Here is a 20,570-nt window from a genome sequence, read left to right as displayed (position 1 = left end):
AAGGAAGGAAGAAAGAAAGAGAAAAAGAAAGAGAAAAAGAAAAAGAAAAAAATCACTTCCGGTTGCCATTTTTAGTGAATTCTTTCACAGCTCTTAGCATGTAAGGGACTTGCCAATGAGCCTGAGAGCAGCTCCTGCTTCCACCAGAAGGAAAAGAAAGGAAGTTCCCACTCCTTAAAGCCAGAGCTGTGTGTGTCATCCTGGGAGTTGATGCTGATGCCACAGGGATTCTTGGCCAAATCCAAGGTGATGAGTTTCCCACCACTTCATTGGCAGCTGGGCAGGAATGATACAGGAGGATGTTAATATTTTGTGTGAGGTTTACGGCATGACTGAACGACCCTCCTCTGACAAGAGATGGTAGTCACTATTTAAACATTTGCACAATTAAAGAAACAAATCACTTCAGAAACACCGGATGCTTGGCTCTAGATGGAAACTTAAAGATAACCTAGCATGGGACTCCTCAGACTCCACCATGGATATTTTCAGCCGAACTATGCTCTGTGAGGGTGTTGGCCAGTATACTGCAGGATTTGTAACAGTCCCTCGCCTCTGCCTAAAGGATATCAGGATCTCCCCTCCATCCATTTGTGATAGAGATTGCCAGATGTTCCCAGCGGAACCTGTAGCCTCCAGTTGAGAACAATTTCCTGACGAGAGAAGAATCTAACGTTAAAGTCTACCTTCAGGGACAGAGATGTCATTTAGTTGATATAGTGCTTGCCTGAGTTCAACAAGGCTAGCCTGGGCTATAAGAAACCATATCTCAAACCACACACACACACACAAGCACATTTGCATGTGCATGCACCAGACAAACCCACTGCATGGTGGTACATGCCTGTAATTCCATCACATGGGAGGGTCAGAAGTTCACAGCAGCCTCTGCTACATAGCAAGTTCAAGGCTAGCCCATAGCTATATAAGATCTTATCTCAGAAAAACGAAAAGAAGAAGGAAGAGGAGGAGGAGGAGGGAGAAGAGGAGGAGAAGAAGAGGAAAAGGAAGAGGAAGGAGGAAGAGGAGAAGGAAGAGGAGGAGGAGGAGAAGGTGGAGGAGGAGGAGGAGGAGGAGGAGGAGGAGGAGGAGGAGGAGGAGGAGGAGGAGGAGGAGGAGGAAACGACAAAGAAAGATTACCAGGGCCAGGTAGTTGCTTTTACTTTCTCTGAACACATTCTAGTTTAGCTTACTACTGCCAGCATTGTGTCTGGAGGGACACACCTCCAAAGTGGGACTTACCAAGTAGATAGCATCGCGTTTCTCTCTGCCTAGTCCTGCCTGGTATAGCCTGTGCATCCAGACCAGAAAGCAGAAATGAATATGTGATTTTAAGCCACAGGTCCCAGAACACATTGCTGGATGTGATCTCTGCCAGAGATCAGACACAGAACAAATCTGGGAGCACCTTAAAATTTAATTTGTTGACTTTACCAAGGCATTTGATGGTATCAGGCAGCATGGGTTCCCAATCCCTCAGCCGCCCTGCAGGTTTGGCCACCCTAGGAAGTTCTCAAGTGTTTGAAGGTTACACTCTGACGGGAGCTGTGTTTGTTTAGTTATGTCAACACTGCAGACAGTATCAGGAGAGGGCACTGAAGTTGTGTAAAGGGCCTTGTTTATTCAGTGGCTTTTATGTTCTCCGTTTCCTGAAAGCCAGCATCTGAAGACGCTGGTCTCATACAATGTCCTATTAGACATCTGCCTAGCTCATGAGGTCTCAGATGTTCTCCAGAAAATTCTCCATAACCCCAAAGCATGGCAACAGTAGGCAAGGGGGATTTGCTAAGGCCCAGGCTGTTCTCAGTGGTTCCCAGCTATTAAGTCAGCTAATCTTCTCAGCAGCCCAGACAGGAAGCACTGCTTTCTACTGTCCTTAGTTTCATTTTATCAACAAAGTCACTATGGCACAAGAAGGTTTAAATGATTCACCCAGAGAGACGCAGACCTGTGGTAATCAACCTTCCTAATGCTGCAACCCTTTGATACAGCCCCTCATGGTGTGGTGACCCCCAAACCAAAATTATTTTCCTTGCTACTTCATTACTGTAATTTTGCCAGTTATGAATTATAATGTAAATATCTAATATGAAAGATATATATGATTGATGTTTGACCCCCGCTCCCAAGGGATCATGACCCACAGGTTGAGAACTTCTGATGTAGACGTTCCTGGGAAGAGCCAGGCTGCCATTGTGTAGCATTTATAAATAACCACTATGCTGACCTCCTTTCAACAGGCTTTTCAGGGTCCTAATAGAGAACTTTTTTTTTCTTTTCTTTTTTTTCTCACCTCAAGACAGGGTTTATCTGTGTATTCCCGCTGTCCCGAACTCATTCTGTAAACAATGTTGGCCTCAAACTCATTGGTCTGCCTGCTTCTGCTTCCTGAAAATGGAAAACTTTTTTCATTAATCAGCTATATTATAATTTTTGCTTGTAACCTTTCCTCTGTGGTTTTCTGTCTTGGTGTGTCCTAAGTCAGTGTATAACTACGCACAAAGTGTCACTCCTCACAGAAGGGCAGGGTATGTTTAAGGCTAGGCTCCACCTTCCAGATGGATTGTCATGTAAATGTACGCATTAGCAAAGGTTGCATTGGAAAGATCAGGGTTTGAAACCAGGTCCGGTGAGTTCGAATAGCCACCTTTGATATGCATCACTCATGTGATGTCAGTATGACATTCATCTGAAATTCAGTTGCTTTATCTCCAAAATGGGAGTGATAAATCCTTAACTAGGCTACAAATTTGTTCCAAGAATATAAGGAGAAAAGATATAAGAAGTATAACATTTAAAAAATAACTGAAGGCTAGCAAGATGGTTCAGACAATTAAAAAAAAAAAAAACACCTCAAAAACGTCAGTTTTATCCCTGGAACCCACATAGTAGAATAAGAAAGACCTAATTCCTGCAAGTTGTCCTCTGACCTCCACCATGGAACACACACCCTCAAATAAATAAATAGTTTTAAAGATTTATTTGCTTTTATTTAATGTCTAATTGTTTTTACCTGCATGTATGTCTGTACACCACATGTATGCAGTAACCACAGAGGTGAGAAGGTGTTGGATCTCCTGGAACTGGATATTTAGACAGTTATTAGCAGCCATGTGAGTACTGGGAATTGAACCCAGGTCTTCTGAAAGAATAGCCAGTGCTCCTAACCACTGAGTCATCTCTCCAGCCCTGTAATATCTTTTTAAATGAATGAATGATTTTTAAAATACAAGAATGTTGGTAGCAAATGAGTAAACAACAACAACAAAAAAAAAAAAACCCAGATGTATTAGCTGGGATGGGGAGATGGCTCAGCGGGGAAGCACACTTGCTGAGCAAGCATGAGGACCTGAGTTCAAATCCTCAGCTCCTACATAAGAGCCAGCTTACAAAGACAGGCAGTCCTGGCACTTAGGAGGCAGAGGCAGGCAGATCTTTGACTCTAGGGCCAGCCTGGTCTACAGAGAGAGTTCTAGGATAGCCAGGGCTACACAGAAAAATCCTATACAAAATCCCTGTAACTCCAGCACTGGGAGGTGAAAACAAGGATCATGGGAGGCCACTAGTCTTTTGAAAACGATGTACTTCAGATGCAGCGAGAGACCATGCCACGAGAATAGTGTGGCATGTGACAGAGGAAGACAAGACATCCTCCTCTGACTCTGGTATGTGTTCACAGGGTGCATGTTCCTGCACACACATACACATAACAGGCACACACCATACTACCACTTCCACACACAAATTTCTAAAAAATGGTTTAGATAAGTCCAGAAAAGGAGACTATTCCTATGGCAGGAGAGTATCTTGAATTTGGCATTAGTCAGCCCTTGCAGACTATGTATTATGTTGATATTCATGATACAAACAAGAAGGCGCTGCTTTATTGCTTTCTTTGGAAGTCCGCCACCTCCAGGACCTGACTCTTCTGTCTTTGGATTCTTGGATTCTTTAATCAGAGAGAAGAGAGAGATTTCTGGTGGGTAGGAAGGAGAGAAAGCTAGTGGCAGAGTAAAATAAAAGGAATCCAAACTTTGGACATGATGCTGTAGTGTATAATATTATGTAAATGTAATATTATGCAATGTAATATTGCAAATGTAACATGCAATATTGATGCATGTAAATGCAACAACAAAAAAGTATAAACAGTATGGCGGGAATGACTTCTGACCGGGAGGGTTGAGGACAGGTTCCTATGGAGGAAGTGCTAATACAGGACCTGGACTTGGAAGGATGAGCAGCCATTGCCAAGGACCAGCCTCAGCTTGGAGAGGAGCTCCTGAGGAAGGGATGTTTGGGAGAGGCAAAAGGAGTCAAATGTGGGTACAAGCTGACAGCTCTGTGTTTTGCTTGAGCTGGCTCTCCAGACAGCTGTGTGGATAGCTCAGCTCTTGCAAAGCCCAGTCTTTTATTTACATATCAATTCAAATCATTATTCCAGGTTCCCTTTTGATTTTTTCATAAATCACCATTATATGATATTAGCCCCTTGATTCTTAGAAAAAGACAGCCAGTACATTTTTTTTTTAAATATAGCAAATGAACTCAGATATCTCCCTCCCTTTGTAAGCACAAACAATAAGCTTAGCTGGGTGGGTTCCCATACTAAGACTACCATTCCCTCTATACCTGGGCTTAAACTTGCTCTGTCTCAGGTTGACCTTGACAGACAGAATCATGCTTGGTAACTTTTATCTAGTAATTTCTTTTTGTAGCAACTACCAAAACTACAATTTCGGAATGATAGATTTTATAACATCTATAACAGATTGTTAATAAAATGGAGAATTGAGCCAGTGTTGTACTACACACCTCTAATTATTTGAGAGACTGAGGTAGGAAAAAAAAATTTTTTTTTGTTTTGTTTTTTCAAGACACGGTTTCTCTGTATAGCCCTGGCTGTCCTGGAACTCACTCTGTAGACCAGGCTAGCCTCGAAACTCTCAAACTCAGAAATCCACCTGCCTCTGCCTCCCAAGTGCTGGGATTAAAGGCGTGCGCCACCACCGCCCAGCAGGAAAATTTACTGTAATGTGGAGGCCAGCCTGGTAGGCTACCTAGTGAGCTCCAAGTCAGCCTGGGCTACAAAGTAAGATCCTGTCTCAAAACAATGAAACAAAACTAGAAAAACAGAAGAGGCCTGGAAGAGTATGAAAGAGTAGCCTCTTCATAGTCTAGGGATAAAAGAACTAACTTTAAACATTTTTTTCAAGTGATTAACTTTCAGTTTTCATGTCTCTAATGGGTATCTATAATCAAAGTTTTATTTGTTTACCTTATATTTTTATAGTTGTGTGACAGATTATATTCAATAATGAATAAATTATCATAGAAATGTTGTTTCTTCATTGATAAGCCTCCTTTGTGAGTGTTTACTTATGCCCATAGGGCTACAAACACAAGTCAGTGAAACCTAGGCAGGTGTCTGGGGGCAAACAAGGGAGGTGTGGGGGTATACAGGGACCTGGACTCTTAACGGGGGCCTTGGCAAGGTTTGACCTCTGACCTCCAACCTCACAGATAAGATGGGATGCGATGTGAGGTAGAAAGGAGATACTAGGGAGCCAAGTACTCCAAAGGCACGGGCTGACTGGATGGCAGAGTGACCTGCAAGTAAAGGGGACAGGACCAGTGCTGCCAGCCTTGCTCAGAAATCAAACCCTGGCAGGATGAGCTGAGGCCGGAAGCAGGGCTGACAGCCAGTTTGACAAAAGAAATCCAGGAGGAGTTGTGGCACCTCAAGTGGAGGTGGGCGGGGTCATCCCCTCAAGGTTATAAACCTACTCAAGCTTGAAAGTAGGGCAGTGATTGAGTTTGATATCAATGGGAACACTTGCTAGGGTTTTTGTTGTTGTTGTTGTTGTTTGTTTGTTTGTTTTGGGGTTTTTTTGTTTGTTTTTTTCGAGACAGGGTTTCTCTGTATAGCCCTGGCTGTCCTAGAACTCACTCTGTAGACCAGGCTAGCCTCGAACTCTCAAACTCAGAAATCTGCCTGCCTCTGCCTCCCAAGTGCTAGGATTAAAGACGTGCGCCACCACCGCCTGTCTAGGTTTTGTTTTTTAACAGAATACAACTTCAGCTTTATATCCGTCTCCTAAATCCTTTAAAAATAGCAGTAGTTTAAAATGATATGCAAGGTCTTACCTGTGAATGCTTTGTTTCAGAATTAGTACTGCTCGTGGCTGTGAGTGTGAGGGTTCTCCACTCTTCTTCCTCTAAAAATATAGTTTGTTTTCAAAATCCTCATAAGTATGCTGAGTTCTGGCATGCCATGTCCATACTTTATTTTTCCTGTCCTTTCCTTGCTTCTGCTCTCTGGTCCCTTTCCTCCCTTCTGTTTTCATGTTACATGTATTTGACCACTCTCCTTGTGTTTCTTCTCTGTTCTGTCAATCAGAATGGCCTCTAGATAGGAGTACTGTCCTTTTAGAAGCCTTCTGAGCTCACAAAACTCAAGGTCCATCTGGATGGCTGCTAAGATACTCTTAATAGAAAATGCACAGTCAGTCAGAAAATCCAAAGTCCTAGCCACTATCACATGGAGACAATACTCCCAACTTGAGAAAGGTTAATTATCTGATTGCCAGGAATTGTTCTCCTACTATAAGGTCTGTTTAATTCTGAAAGAGTCTCAGTGTCTTCCTGAACATCGTTATTATAAGAATTAACATCGAATTATGTATAGGAATTGTACATATGAATGTGCGTATAGAATAGTGTATGTGTGTGAGAAGGTATATATAGGGGAGTGTGCATGAGTGTGCATAGGGGAATGCGTGAGTGGGGGTATGTTTAGAGGAGCATGCCTAGGTGGGTATGTATAGGGGAATGTGCATATATGTGTAGGATAATGTATGTGTGGATATATACCTAGGGAAGCATGCATATGAGGCTATGTGTAGGTGTTCATCATCTATTGTAAACAGAAAAAATAAAGAAACGAAACTGAGAAACAAATGTTAGGAAAATTGATCAGTCATTCTTAGCCTAGAACCATTGACATTTTAGGAGAACATGTGAGTACTTGAGCTAGAGAAGATGTAAAATAATCTTTTTTTTTCTTTTCATTTTAAAATTGACAGGCAAAAATATACAATTTCCCTGTTGGGAATCAACCAGTTGCCAGTGTGTTTGCTCCTAAGCCAGCCATCATGAGGGAGGAAAGTGGTATGCCTCCGCCCTGGGACGCTTCCCTGCTGGAGAGTGAGTTCTTCCAAGGTAAGCTCATGCACCAGCTCTCCCTGAGAACTCCGGGAACTAAAGAGAGACAAATATTGACTGTAGTTTGTACTCCATGCTCTAAACAAATCAAGGCCTGGACTAGCTTCCTTCATCTCGGAGGATTCTATGTTATGACCCAGATCTTGAATCTTATGGTTAAATATAAATCTAAGCCAATAATCTGAGATCAAAGAATGACAAATGTATGGGCTGGTAATAATGTTTAATATTTTACCTTGGGTCAAGAAGAAACACATCTATAAAACTAGCCCTTAAAACTCTGTTCCTGATTAGGGCTAAATGCACTGTGATAAAATCCTGTAGTCATTAATTCACTGAACAGGTTTAGATTCCAGAAGTGCGTAATACACATGAATCTTACTACTAATACCACAGTTCAACTTACATGTGATATTCTGGATCACAATCAGCCTGGCCAATAGGAAAGTTAAATGCATGGTCATTCAGCAGCTTTACAGTGAGGAAACAATCAACCTGTCTTCGGTGAAATGGAACCAGTGGTAGTCATTCAGGAGAGCCTGTAGACTCGGCTGTCTAGGAACACCCTGGGGCAAGATGGGCAGGGACCAGGGGAAAATCTAATCCAAATGAAGCTTTTGTTTGAAGAGGAATGATCCTGGTACCCGTCTCTGAAAATAAGGTAGGAAACAGAGCACTAATTTCTAGGCCTCTCAAGAAAAGCAGCCCCATTAAGATAGCTTCTGAACATCTTTGAGTAGGTGGATTTTGTTATGGGATAAGAGCGGCTCTTCCTGGGTAGGAGTCCATGTGTCCATAATCTCTTTTGTGTTTTCTATTCTAAGTGAATTTTGTTTTGTAGCAGACATAGGCTTTAATGTTTTGAGGGAGTTAAACAGCTCAAAGAGGAGAGTTTTTTATTTTATCATTTGTTTTAAAGGCAGGTTTCATTAATTCTGTAAAGTTTTCTTTTTTATCTTTTTTCCTCTCTTATAATCTGGCGTAGTTGATAATTTTATTGTGGATTGTTTCAGTGACTAGGAGTCAAGTGGCTTTCCATTGAGCATCCTTTCCTCATACGATCTTAGTGATCAAGATGAGCTCTGCTGGCATTGTCAGCTCAGGAGCACTTACAGAGGAGAAGTCTGGAACAGAAGGGAAAAGATCCCTCTAGTGCCTGCCCAGATGTGATTGGCACATTGCTTGTACATCCATACATGACAGCTGTATGTACTCAGATGCTGATATGGCTTGCTTTCCATGATTTATTAGTTTAAAAAAGTACTAAATAGCAAGTAATATAACTGAAGCGAGTCCTTAGCACAAGGAAGAAAGATTTCTGTAGATGCCGAGCTTCAGCACTTTGAAAAATACACACTTCTACGTCCGATCTGATTTTTATTAGGGAGTATTTCACCAATAAATGCATAACTGATTTGTGTTCATCATAAAATATATACACTAATATGTCTGTTATAAGGCAGTCTTAGAAAAATCTAAACACCTTAAAGAGAGTGTAGTTATAATAGTTTAATGGAGGAAAATCCTTACTATGATTAAATACAACTCAAAACAATGCCAGTGTTAAGCCTGAAAATTTCAAAAAGACCAAATCCATGATTGTCCAATTAAAGCAAGCTGTATTTTGATGTAACTTGGGACTGGCCAGCCAGCTGTTTTACCTTAAGTTGGGATTTGAAAGAGCAGCCTCTGCTGGTCTCTTGAAGTCTCTCTCATAGGAGAGATAAGGTGTTCACAGGGGTGAGAGAAATCTGTTATACATTGTTAAAAAGATACAATGAAAGAGAAGGATCATGGGTAAGCAAATGCATTGTATGAATGGGGTTGCAAGTAGTTTACATCAGATCTAAGAAACAGGAACTTCTTCTTAATTACAAATAAAAACCTTAACTTGCATGGACTTAACACAGGACAAACAGAAACATATTTTAACTACAAACAGAAACCTTAACCTGCGCAGGGCAGACAAGAACTTCTTCTCAATTACAAATAGATACCTTAATGTGAAAGAACTTAACATAAGACAGCCAGGAACTTATTCTTAACTATCTTAGCTACAAACAGAACCCTTAACCTGCAAGATACATTGTTCCCATTTTGGTCTGTCACCCATCAGCTTGACAGGTGTATTGCTCTTGTTTTGCTCTCGCAGCCACAACAACTTGGATGATGTACAGTGGCTTGTCTAAAGTTGCAGACTAAGGTACTTTTGGTACCCTGGGTCTGGGCTTAGCCTCCATCCTTCATATTATAAAGAGATCACTGCGCCCTGGCTTGGATAGCACCCTCTCTGGGACCATAAGATAAATGTCAGCATTGGTTTACAACAGCAGCTTTCCCTCCTAATAAAGCTCTATCTCATTTGCATGGCTTAAGCCTTTGTGTAGAAGGACTCAGGAGACAGTGTCTGGGTCCAAATCCCTGCACTAAATGACCTGGGCCTTGTCTTGATTTCTTCAGTGTCCTCACTTATAAAACAAAAATAGTAAAAATGCCACCCCTGTAAAGTTTATATAAGTACTTATTAATTGCTGCTCTGTGCCTGACACATGGGAATTGCTATATTACAGTAGTTTTCTGGGGGAGAAAAAGCCTCTACAGTTAACATATCATTTAATAATATTGTATAGAACTTTAAATTCCACATATCATCCAAATGTACTCAACTAAGTGTTTATACATTAAATGGTACTGAACTTTTGTCTGTGATGCTATTTTCTGAACAGAACAGCTAAGAAATCATATACCATGCACAGGCTTATTTATATTACAGACTCATGATGTGAATAAAGTTGAACTATTACAGTAACCTTGTTACATGAAAGAAATAGAGAGACATGAACTAATAATCCTCAGTGTGCCTAGCAATTCACTGGCAAGTGTATATTGCAATCTACACTATTTGCTTCTGTTATTAGCCCACGATGCACAAAGAGTAAAAAGACTTACACAGAAAGAACCGGACAGGCAGTGGTGGTGCACGCCTTTAATCCCAGCACTTGGGAGGCAGAGGCAGGTGGATTTCTGAGTTCGAGGTCAGCCTGGTCTACAGAGTGAGTTCCAGGACAGCCAGGGCTACACAGAGAAACCCTGTCTCGAAAAACGGAAAAAAAAAAAAAAGAAAAAAAAGAAAGAAAGAAAGAACCTAGTTGAAATTTATTAGAAAAAAGTATAACTTTGTGTATATGTATGCACACATAGGAGTGTGTGTGAAAGCAAATGTGTGTGTGTGCGCATGCGTGTGTGTGTGTGTGTGTGTGTGTTCATTTGCATGTAGAGGCCAGAAGTCAACTTTATATGTGGTTCCTCAGGAGCTTTCCACCTTCCACCTTGTTTTGTGTGTATATGTTCATATATGTGTGGGTGAGCATGTGAGTTATTATGTGTGTTGTGGCCAGAAATCAATATTGAGTGTCTTCTTTTTTTTTTTTGGTTTTTCGAGACAGGGTTTCTCTGTGTAGCCCTGGCTGTCTTGGAACTCACTCTGTAGACCAGGCTGGCCTCGAACTCAGAAATCCACCTGCCTCTGCCTCCCAAGTGCTGGGATTAAAGGCGTGCACAACCACTGCCTGGCTATTGAGTGTCTTCCTAATTGGCTTTCTACCTTTTTTATTCATGTATGTATGTATGTATGTATGTATGTGTGTGTGTATGTTTGTATGTATGTATGTGTGGTGTGTGTGCATGCTTGCCTCTGTGGGATGCACATGAGGGTTTGTACATAAGAAAACATTTCATTGGGTCTAGTTTATGGGAAGCCTGGCAGCATGGTAGCTAGAGAGGTAACTGAGAGGTCTACATTCAGATCGGCAGGCAGCAGGGAGAGAGAGTGAGCCAGTGGGCCTGGCTTGAGCATCTGAAAACTCAAACCTCACCTAGTGACACTTCCTCCAACATGGCCAGACCTACTCCAACAAAGCCACACCTCCTAATAGTACCATTCCCTAGGGGACTTTGGGGGCCATTTTCATTCAAACAGCCACACTGGGTAAGCACTTGATTCACTGAGCTCTCTACCTTCAGACAATTATTTTTTGTATTTGTATGTATATGTGTGCATGAGTATAGAAGTGAGTGTGCTCAAGAGGTCAAAGGTCAACTCTCAGGAGTCCTTTCCACCTTTTTAAAGCAGGATTGCTATCATTGTATAGTATCTTCCAAGGTGGCTGGTTCACAAGGGCTTTTGCCTCTTTTCATCTCCACTTCTCTTCTTGCTGTAAGAGTCCTGGGGTTATAGATGAATGCCATCAAACCCAGCTTTTTTATATGGATTCCAGGGATTTGCTGAGCCATCATCCCAACTTCTGCCTTATTTTTTGTAACAAGGTATCTCACTGAACCTGGAGCTCACCAATTTGACTAGACTGGTTGTCTGCTGAGTTCCAGGAATCCCTTATCTCTGCCTCACCAGTGATAGGATTACATGTCCAGGTCACCACACCTGGCCTTCTACTTGGGTACTCTAAATTCAAGTGTTCCTGTTTATGTAGTCATCAGTCTGAATGACTGAGCTGACACTCTGATCCCCAGCTTGTTGTTTGAGACCAGATCTTCCTGGAATCAGGACTTTGCATTTAGGTTAGGGTGGCTGGCCAGCAAGCCCCAAGGCCCCACCTGTCTCTGCTCTCCCTTCCCCCACTGTGGGGACTGCAAACTCATGACACTATTCTGGCTTCTTTCTGGCGACTAAATCCAGGTCTTCATGCTTGTAGAGCAAATATTTTACTGACTGAGTTTATCTCCTCACCCCAAAATATAGCTTTATATCCTTAAAGATATGATGAGAAAAGAGAACTGCATTACAGTCTTGTAAAAGTCATATGATCATTTAAATACTATCAAGATTCATGTTATATTAGCCAGGTGGTGGTTGTGACACACTCCTTTAATCCTAGCAGTTGAGTGACAGAGGCAAGCAGATCTGAGTTTGAGGCCAGCCTGGTCTCTATAGTGAGTTCCAGGACAGCCAGGACTACACATAGAAACCCTGTCTTGAAAAAAAACAAAATGGAAAAAAAAAGATTAATGTTATATTTGTAATAACAAAATATGAGTCTCAGAAGGGGGACTTTAATGACTCTAATTGTTATAAAACTACAAAATCATATACAAAAATTAATTCCCCTTCTCCTTTAGTTTTAGATGATTTGGACAACAAGCTGGCTCAGGAACAATCTTCAGGCTTGATGAATACCAGAGTGCCATTCGACCACGGATCGAGAGCACAGTTCAAACTGTCTCACAGGAACAGGCATGGTCAGAGCACAGGAAGGCATGAAAACTACCATCGTGAAACTTCCAACATGTCTATCTATGACATCCTGAGACCTGGAACCCCTAGAGAAGGCTTTAAAACCTTTTCTCCTAGGACAAAGACAATTTATGATATGTATAGGACCAGGGAGCCCAGAGTCTTAAAGGAAGACTTCATGCAAAAGAATGCATTTGGTAGTACATCTCTGTGTTTTGACAGCCGAGAAAGATCAGCCTCGCCTGCTGCAGGGCGTTTTACTGCCAGGAGTTTACACTTTCCAGCTGATACTCAAAACAAGAGTAGTTTTACACCAGTGAGGCACCAGCAAAGCCCCAAAAGGACCCCTTTATCATCCATCATATGGAATAGGTCAGATTCTTCTAGACATAGGCAGAATCAGGAAGAGTCACTGGGGGTACCAGCACCAATGGACATTGACCCTGCTGAGCAATATGTGCCCTCTAGGTGTTTTCAGGAAAGTAGGAGGTATGAGGTGTGCCATTCACAGAACACTTACCAAAGCTACCCTTTAAATGTCCCTGTGGATAATGCAATGGGTCCTGACACATTGGAGAACTCAGAGAATATGCCATTCTACCGTCAGAATAATCCGTTTGCAAGATCTTTCTTTAGCAGTACCTTCAGACAGAGCAGAGAACAGAGATTTGGACAGAATTCTTTTTGGAGCCGACAGGAAGAACATTCTTCCTGGTCTAACTTTCCCCAGAGCAGGAAGCCATTCCCTTCTGACAAGGACTTTGAAATGATTTCTGTTGAAGCAAACAGGGCATCATCTGTTTGCAGCCATGGTGTCCCTTCTCAGCACTGGAGGCCACGTTCTCCTGGCTGTGGAACATACGTTTTCAGAGGTCAAGAAGATTCACATTGCTGGCGATCTGATTTTCAAACATCCCCACTGGAGAACATGGACATCTCACATGTTAATGAGAACCGGTTTCCACCCCATTTTGTCACAGCAGATGGGTTTTCTATAACTGACTCGAGTTGCCACATCCAGCCTTCTGGGCTGGACTCCCAGCAGGGCCACGGCCCTATAGAAGAAGCTGTAGATGAGAACCCTTATTTGTTTGGCAAGGCTCAGACTCCAGTATCTTCATTCAGAACTTCCTTCCTCCTGAGTCCCGATAACAGAAGGGAGACTCAGAGTTCCAGCTTCCAGAATTCCACAGCTACTTTACAGAAAATAATCTCTGATAAGCCAGACTCTCTTCCAATAAGAAACTGTACAGAAGTTCCTGTGGCTTGTAGCCATTCTACAGAATCTCTGTCTCTTACTGAAACCCAGCCCAATATCCCAGTCACAGAAATGAACAGTGAGAAAGATATGGATGCATCTATTTCAGAGGATGAACAGCTAAACAAGGTGGACCAGAAGAACAGGCCAACTGGGTTATCCCAATCTGTTTCACAGACAGTGATCTCTAGTGATTTACCTGACTTTCATAATGCCCACTCCCAGGATTCAACCCAAAATGACATGTATGGTTTTAATGCATCTGCCACAGAACATTCCAAAAGATCATCTAGGGTCTTTTCCAGGAAAGGTACTTCCCAAATTCATACAACACAAAGAGATCAAAGCAATGAACTGAACAAAAATAAATGTCTTTCTGGGGATAGGAGACTTGACTCAGCAGCTTTCATCCAAGAAAGTGGAACATCGACATCTCTTACCAGCCCAAATCAAGGTTGTCACCAGAAAACAGGAAGTAGTGAAGACAGTTCAAGCACCATTAAAAATAGCCATTGGTGCTTTGAACCCACTGCTAACCAAAAATCACAGCTTTCCAAGGAGCCTGCTATTTTAGATCTTGAGCAACAGCAAAGTCCCTCCACTCATTCTACCAATGGCAGCAAGCTGGCTGCTGGGCACAATGTCTCACGAGATCCTGTATATGTGTCATCAGATGCACCCCAAGATTCTTTCCTTGGTGCTCTTCTGGTACCTTCCACTACAGTGTTCTCCAGGAGCCTTTCAGACCAAAATCCAGGTCAAGAACAACGAGAAGAAAAAGACAAAGCTACCAAGAACCAAAATAATCAGCTGGCTGTAAATTCTGCAGATGACCAAGAGAGTCATGATGGTCCTGCACTTCCGCATGATGCTGTTCACTGCCACCCATACTCTCCCTTCAAGAATGGGAGGGGGAAGGGAAGAGTAAGGCGCCGTGTGTCCTGTATTGAGAAGCTAACCAAAACAGAGAGTAGAGCGGCACCCACAAGAGAAGGCAGTAGCTGTGCTGAGGACCCAAGCAGCATCAAAGCTCCTGAGCTCAGCACAGTCTATTGCACCTTGCCAAGAAAACCAGCCAGCTTCCTCATACACAGCAGACAGCAGGAAAGTAAGGTAGTGGCTGCTTCAGTTAGGAATGGGCCACCTCCATTCCAAATAAAAAATAAAGCAGAAGTTCTCACTGGAAAGAGCACATCTGACAAGCCCAGTTCTCCTGAATCAATGGGTGATGCTGCAAATTCAGTCATGGGGACACCCAAAGCCACCAAGAGGATGACAGATATGAAAGCCATTAGATCAGCCTCAGTTAGGAAAGGACCACTCCCTTTCCTCATCAAGAGGGCGGTATCATGTCCTTCAGGGGAGCCATGTACCTTGGCTGAAAGTGGTGAAAGAGAAAAGTCACCAGTCCTGGACATGGATACTTCTCCTATAATACCCAGGCTTTCGGGGAGACTCTTTAACTCTCTGGAAGGTGAATCATCATTTAGATTTTCTGAAAAGGAACTTGCTCAAGAACACATTGGAAAGAGTAGTGAGCCTCTGGCCCCCAGAATGAACTCATTTGCCCTTTCAAACAAAACCCCTGAACCTTTGTGTGCAACTGGATCAGGAAAAGAAAGTGGGAAAGCACTCCATAAGTTTAAGACGACTAGCATGTTTTCTGTTTCTGGCGATGAAGAGAATGTGAAGTGTCTTGAGGTGGTTTCAATATATTATACTCTACCAAGAAAACCCAGCAAAAAATTCTGCAGCCTCCTTCAGCAGTACGCACAAGGTACCGATTCACTTAGAGATGCTTTTCAGGGAGAAGCTAAAGCATCTCCTAATGCTTTAGAAGCCAATGAGCTGAATTGTCCTGCACAAATGCAGTCAGGAATACCTTCACCACACGACCTAAAGATGCAGGTTGACTCTGCTCCATACTGTCTCTCCCACAGCCCTCAAAGTAAGGCTATCTCCCAACTGCCAGATAGAGAGACTTCCAAATCTACATCAGAGGAAATGGCTTCTGTGGGGTCAGATGTTTCTCTTCACAGAGAAGAACCTAGGATCAAAGAGATTTCCCCAAGTAATGTATCTAAAACAGCTCTAGATGATTCACTAAGCAAAGAAAAGAGAGAGAAAGAATTGCTAAGACAAATCCTACAGAGCCCATCACTGCATCAGGAAAAAGGTGCTGGAGAAGAAAACACTAAGAGTCATCAACAACCTTCTAAAGGAGGAAGCAGTGGTCCCTCCAGTCTCCCATCTCACTCAGAAGATAATGTTGAAAATTCCCAAATCAGAAGAGATTCTGGAATATGTGCAGGTGGCATGGCCACTATCTCTTCAGGAAATGGACGGTATCCTTGGAGAGGTCATGTGGCTGTAGTTGTAGCTGACCGTTCTAGTAGGTCACAGCCTAGGGAAACCAGTGGAACAACTGGGTCATACTGCCAAAACCTGACTGATAAAATGCTCTCTGACTCAGAAAGTGAAACCTTTGCTCTGACACCAGCATTGCGAAAGCTGCAGCTTGCTGAAGAGGCTCAGTCAGGGGGAGCAGGTCTGCAGTCAGAACCCAGGCAGGCAGGAAGTCAGGAAACAGACACAGCAGAGATGAGGAAGGTTGAAGATGAAGGACAAATGTTGACATGGGATCAAACTTTACTTCCTAGAGGAAATAATAAAAATAAAACCATCATGGATGACCTAGAAACAAAAGACAGATACTCAGGTAAACATAGATTGACAGCCATATCTAAAGCAAGCAAAAAAATCCCAGCTAAGGATTTAAGTCCCAGAAAACATGTAGCTACTATCTTCTCCCAAAATGAAAGCAAATCTGGCTTTAGGAGGCTCTCTCTTTATAGACCAGAGGACAACCCACCATCCCCTGAACCTATTATAAAATCAACAGAGTCCACAGATAAAAGCAGTCCCATGAATATGGACAAATGTGAGACCCTTCTCCAGGAGACCACAGTTTCTAGCCCTGGACCTCCTGGTCAGTCCTGCAATCAAAATTCTGCTAACATTTTGCAAGCACATCTGAGTGGGTCACACAGCATCTCAGAAGCATCACAAAAGACCAAGGGTTCTAAAGCTCAGATTTCAGGAGAGTTGGGAGCCCCAGCTCAGCTTACACTAACCAGCCCCTTAGAAAAAAGTGCTGGCTGTCAGCAGAGGTTAAGTCCTCCTTTCCCCCTAGAGCCTACACAGAAATCAACAATAAACTCCCATTGTCAGCTGCGGCACAGGAGTGCCCCATCTCCAGAGTCAGAACCTGAGTCACAGCTCTATCGGTCAAAGAGTTTAAGAAACATCAATGTGCACAGCGACCTGTTGTGTACAAGCCACCCTCCCAAAGCCAGAGGGCGCCACTTCTCCGAAAACACTTCCATTGACAATGCTCTGAGTCAACTGTCCCTTGAAGATGACTCCTTCCCCAACAGTGGGTACAATCGAAGATTCAAATCTTTTTCCGAGCTTCCTAACTCTTACGAAAGTGAAAGTTGGACTTCATATAACAATAGGACACAAGGTCCCAAGTCCACCTCATCCATTTCCAGGCCTATTGACTATGGAATTTTTGGGAAAGAGCAGCAGTTGGCTTTCTTGGAGAATGTCAAACGCTCACTCACACAGGGAAGATTATGGAAGCCAAGTTTCCTCAAGAACCCTGGCTTCCTCAAGGATGATGTGCTTAATGCTTCCAACCTGTCACAGTCAGAGCTGGTAAAGTCTCCTGCGGGTCAGGTACCAGAAGATGGCTTATTTCCAAGTGAGCCACTTAATATCTACAAGGACGACCCAGTGGATCCACTGGACTCAGACTGGGACACAGACACAACCACAGATGATGAGTACTACCTGGATGAAAACGATAAAGAGTCAGAACTATGAGACTTTTGCGAGAAACTGCATAATATAACACTGTCATGTTTTGCTTTTTACCAAAAGCTTACCATGGAAATTAGTCCAATAATTATAGACAGAAAAAATAGAGCTGGTTTAGGAAGTGTTCAATCCCTTTTTATTCCATTTTTTCCTTTCTGGATTCTAAGAATAATGCCCACTGTTCTTGAAGGGTTTTGTGTGTGTGTGTTTTTTCCTGCTATGTTTTTCCTGGTGTGTTTGAACTTGGTCCTCCTCGTCTCTAAGCCACTTTCCAATGTTAGCACTCTTTTCTCAACTTCTCTTACCTTTAATAGTTTAGGAATATGTTCGACCTTGTGACTTGTTAATTACCCAGCACAGCTGCAAAACTGAATTGCCTCTGTCCACAGCCTGAATTCCTGCTATTAAATGTAACATAGGGAAAGCAATAGTGGGGTAAAATGCAGGCATTGTGTATGCATATGTTTATGCAGTGTCTACAGAGGCCGGAAGAGGGCACTGGAACCCATGGAATGGGAGGAACAGATGGTTGTTAGGAGTCACATGGGTTCTGGGAATCAAACCTAGGTCCTCTGCAGGAGCTGCAAGTGCTCTTATCTCCTGAGCCCTCTCCAGCCACGCAAGAAATGAGCATCCTTGTTATGCTCTGTCCTCTGGGCAACTTTCACATCTGTAGTGGATTCTTGACACACATTTAGAGAACATGTTAGGTTATAAATGAAAGGTTAGTCCCATTAATGCCTTCAGGGATTTCTCTGAGATAGTTGTGCTGATTGGCTGAATTTTTGAAGGCTAAGTTTTCATGCTTAATGCTTGGGTAAAACTCAAATGATGTGAGCAGCATGACTTGGCCACAGAGAAGTAGCTGACAGACAGAGATGAACAGACAGCTCTTTATTGGGCCAGCATGATTGCTGCTCTCTTCCTATCTGATTTTTCCCATCTCTCCAGACCTGTGCATTTCCCATTTCCTTATTTATAGCCCAGTCTTGGGCTTTGTAAACTTTTCTCACATAATTTCTTTATTTATAGCCCAGGTTCTATAATTTGAGGAATTTTTACATGATATCAGGTATATGTATACATAAAATAGATATACAAATCAAACATTCACTGATAACTCAAATTTATTTTAAAACAGTTTTCTGGCTTACACAAATTTACCATTTGTTTAAGGTAAAAACAAACATACACCAATTAGATGGTTGTATCTTTTTGTCTAACACAGTGCAGTCTAAGGACATACTAATGTTACCCACATGCTGGGGAATAGAGTGGACTTTCTAAAGTCTTTGTTGTCTGTAATTGCATTTATATAAGAGAAGAAATCTTTGCATGCACAGTAAAAACAGTGCAGTTTGTAACAGAATATCAGATCCTGCCCCTTCTCTTCCTCTACCTCTCTCCCTGTGTTCTTTCCTCCTCTCCCCCCTCACAGTACCAGAGGCATGCTGTGTGTTTGAGTCAAGGCTGCAGTGAGGTAATATATGCACCCTGGGTAAGCACTGCCAGGATTCTTTATGTGTTTAATTTTGGGTTAATTTTTGTTTGGTACAGATTCAGAGGCCTTTTATTGTTGCTTTTTTTTTCAACCCTACACTCAATTCTGTGAAGACCCGTGATTTAAGACTCTTTGTACTAAGCTGCCTCACCAAAATGAGCATTCAGTGGGAACCTTGTATGAGTCCTTAAAATTCAAAGTCATATGATGTCTGGGAACCACTTGGCTTCTCCGCTGAACCATCTGTCAAACCCTCAGGCACATTTAACTCTGAGCCCCTAATGTATTGTAAATCACTTGTGATGCCATGGCTAATTTGGCTTCCTACCTCTTTAGTTGCTACATAGAGTATCTGGGGCTTTCTCGCCTTGTAATTCATGGTGAAAGTCTATGAACGAGGGTGGTCTAGACCTGCAGGCAACATGGGATCCAGGATCTCAGTACAGGACTGGATTTTGTCTTGTTCTATAAGTGTTTCTGACTTACTTTTAGTTCCCACTGTTGATCCAGAGAAGCTGAAGCCGAGTGCAGGTATTGGAAAAGCATATAGAGAGCTGGCACAGACACAAATACAAGGAAGATCAATACATTATTATTGCCCTCATAATTGTTGTCTGGCCTGGGCAGAGTTTGTATCAGTTCCATAAAACTTGAAACTTAGTGAAGGTGAGGTCACTAACAGGAAAACCTTTCCTTAAACCTGTGCACTCAAACTTTGAGCTCTGGCTAAAGCTCACAATGATGCCTAATAGAATTCTAAACCAGCTCTTCTGAATGGATCAAAAGTTGAATAGAAACAAGTACAATTCAATTTCTAGTTTAATGTTGTGTTTGTACATATGCCTTTCCTCTTTTGCTATTTGATTATTTAAGTAAAACTCATATAGTATGACTTTGTGTATAATTTTAATATATTCAGAGATATTTTAACATTAAGATCTTTGTTGTTTTTTTTAAGTGATCACCATGAGATACTATTTCAATAAATATTTTGTGTCTACAGGAGTCTAGAAAGGGTGACAAGAAGTTATCTTGCTTTTCAACAAGGTGAGGCTCTCAGAAAGGGAAGTCAGAGTAAGAAAGGACAAATGCACTGGGGGCTCAGGCTCTCTGTTCTGGAATCTTCTATCCGTATCGAAGGCTGCCCCTCAGCCATTGCTTGTCTGCTCTATGTGTAAGGACTACCTACCTGCTTGTCAGCCTGAGGGATTGGGAAAACAGTAATTTCACAAAAATGGAATAGCATCTCTACTGTTTTATAGTTTTATGAAGCACTTCGTTGAAGAAGTATAGAGAGTTTCAAGAATTTCTTTGTGTTGTATGTAATATATAAACTGCTGGGTTTTGATGCACATTTTGGGCATAGCTGTGGTAACTTCAATGATAGTCATTTTATATTGGTTTTTCTAAAATACATAATCATTATTAAACTTTCTTGTAAATGGAGTAAAACA

The 20,570-nt window shown here is 42.2% G+C and overlaps 1 protein-coding gene across 1 annotated transcript in view; it reads left to right on the top strand.

Moving 5' to 3' along the window:
• Positions 1 to 18,240, top strand: part of Exph5 (exophilin 5) — a 73,482-nt gene extending 55,242 nt beyond the window's left edge. Inside the window, exons 5-6 of the mRNA XM_028783615.1 lie at positions 7,086 to 7,221; positions 12,361 to 18,240. Of these exons, the coding sequence (XP_028639448.1) occupies positions 7,086 to 7,221; positions 12,361 to 17,621 (5,397 nt within the window). The 3' untranslated portion in view covers positions 17,622 to 18,240. The remainder of the gene's footprint in view (positions 1 to 7,085; positions 7,222 to 12,360) is intronic.
• Positions 18,241 to 20,570: the final 2,330 nt, after the last annotated feature.

This window comes from Grammomys surdaster, unplaced genomic scaffold (assembly GCF_004785775.1).
Source record: "Grammomys surdaster isolate TR1022 unplaced genomic scaffold, NIH_TR_1.0 1162, whole genome shotgun sequence".
Lineage (NCBI taxonomy): Eukaryota > Metazoa > Chordata > Mammalia > Rodentia > Muridae > Grammomys > Grammomys surdaster.
This window is presented reverse-complemented; position numbering and strand designations above follow the sequence as displayed.